Raw genomic sequence first — 1,347 nt, forward strand, 5'->3', positions numbered from 1 at the left:
GAAAAATACTTCAAAATCCCTTGCAGCAAAACTTACAGCTAACAGTAGCAGAGCAGTAGAAGCTAACCTGAGACATCAGCCATCAGCCAAATAGAAATTGCCAAACACTCCTTAAGAACACAAAGCCCCCATTGCACAAATCCCAGAACTTCAAAGTCACAAAAGCACATAAGAATCCTTCCACTCTCCATCTCCCTCCTTGCCTCACCTCCAGCCTGTGCTGCCTTTCTTCATTGCTGTCTTTCATCATTGCTGCCTTTCTTCATTCCTCATGGAGGGCAAACCCTCCTCCCTACGTTCCTTGCCTCTTGGTTGCTGCCAGCACAGGTGGCTGCCACAGAAGTTGTAGATCCACTTGTGGCCGGCCTGCTTGATCTCCTCTCCTCTCCCCCACCCTCCACCTTTTTTCCATTCCGTACAGCTAGAGCTGACTCCACCTCCTCCCAAGGCTGCTTTTTTCTCCCTCTCTCCTTCTCCCGGCCCAAACTGCCTCCTTTTATAGCCTCTCCTATCTCCTCCTTTCTCATGGGGGAAGAAATTCCTTCCGTCCTGGGGCGTTTCCAGTATTTATTCCTCTTGGACTTGTGCAATTTGATGATGGAAACTGATCCCAACCAGGAACGATTTATGTTTTTCCATCTTTCAGGATCCCATTTAACTTCTTGCTGCAATTTGCTTTGGAAATGACTTAAAACAAATAATATTTTCAGGACTGAAAAGGGATCTTGGCCTGAACTAACCAACTTGGTCTCCTGTTCTGGCCCCTCCTGTGTCTCCCCCATGTCCCTCCTCCCTTCCAGCCAAACCCACCGTCTCCATCTCCCCCACCAAGCTGGATCCCGCTTCCCCCAACACCATCCTCCTCTGCACCGCGAGGGGCTTCTACCCAGTGGAGATCGAGGTCCGGTGGCTGAAGAACGGGCAGCCGGAAGAGGAGGGCGTGGCCTTTGGGGAGGAGCTCCAGAATGGAGACTGGACCTACCAGCTCCAGGTGATGCTGGAGACCCAGCCCCAGCGGGGGGACATCTACGCCTGCCAGGTGGAGCATGCCAGCCTGGAGGCCCCGATCACCGTCCAATGGGGTGAGCCCCTCCCCTCCATCTCCTCCTGGTCTGAGGACCCAATCCTGCCCTGAGAAGGGGGGAGAGATGTAGTGATCCGGTTCCCATGAAACACAAGACACAGGGCTGTCTGCAAAAGTGAGAACTTCGAGTAGCTTCGTAAGCTCTCTTTTATTGAAATTTTACACAAAGACCTCGCTCTCAAGGAGGAAATAACAACCTTCTGGTTAGCTATTTGCTAGATACTGACACAGATAACATTTATTTGCACTTCGTACGTGTTCCA

At 51.4% G+C, this 1,347-nt stretch overlaps 1 protein-coding gene across 1 annotated transcript in view; it reads left to right on the forward strand.

Annotated features, from left to right (window-relative positions):
• The window catches only part of LOC107300430 (HLA class II histocompatibility antigen, DRB1-1 beta chain-like), a gene marked incomplete at both ends in the record, with an annotated part of 9,833 nt that overhangs the window by 3,918 nt on the left and 4,568 nt on the right, over positions 1–1,347 (forward strand). Inside the window, one exon of the mRNA XM_015829761.1 lies at positions 801–1,082. Coding sequence (XP_015685247.1) covers positions 801–1,082 — 282 coding nt within the window. The remainder of the gene's footprint in view (positions 1–800; positions 1,083–1,347) is intronic.

This window comes from Protobothrops mucrosquamatus, unplaced genomic scaffold (genome assembly GCF_001527695.2).
Source record: "Protobothrops mucrosquamatus isolate PMUCROS unplaced genomic scaffold, P.Mucros_1.0 scaffold7049, whole genome shotgun sequence".
NCBI classification, from domain to species: Eukaryota; Metazoa; Chordata; class Lepidosauria; order Squamata; family Viperidae; genus Protobothrops; species Protobothrops mucrosquamatus.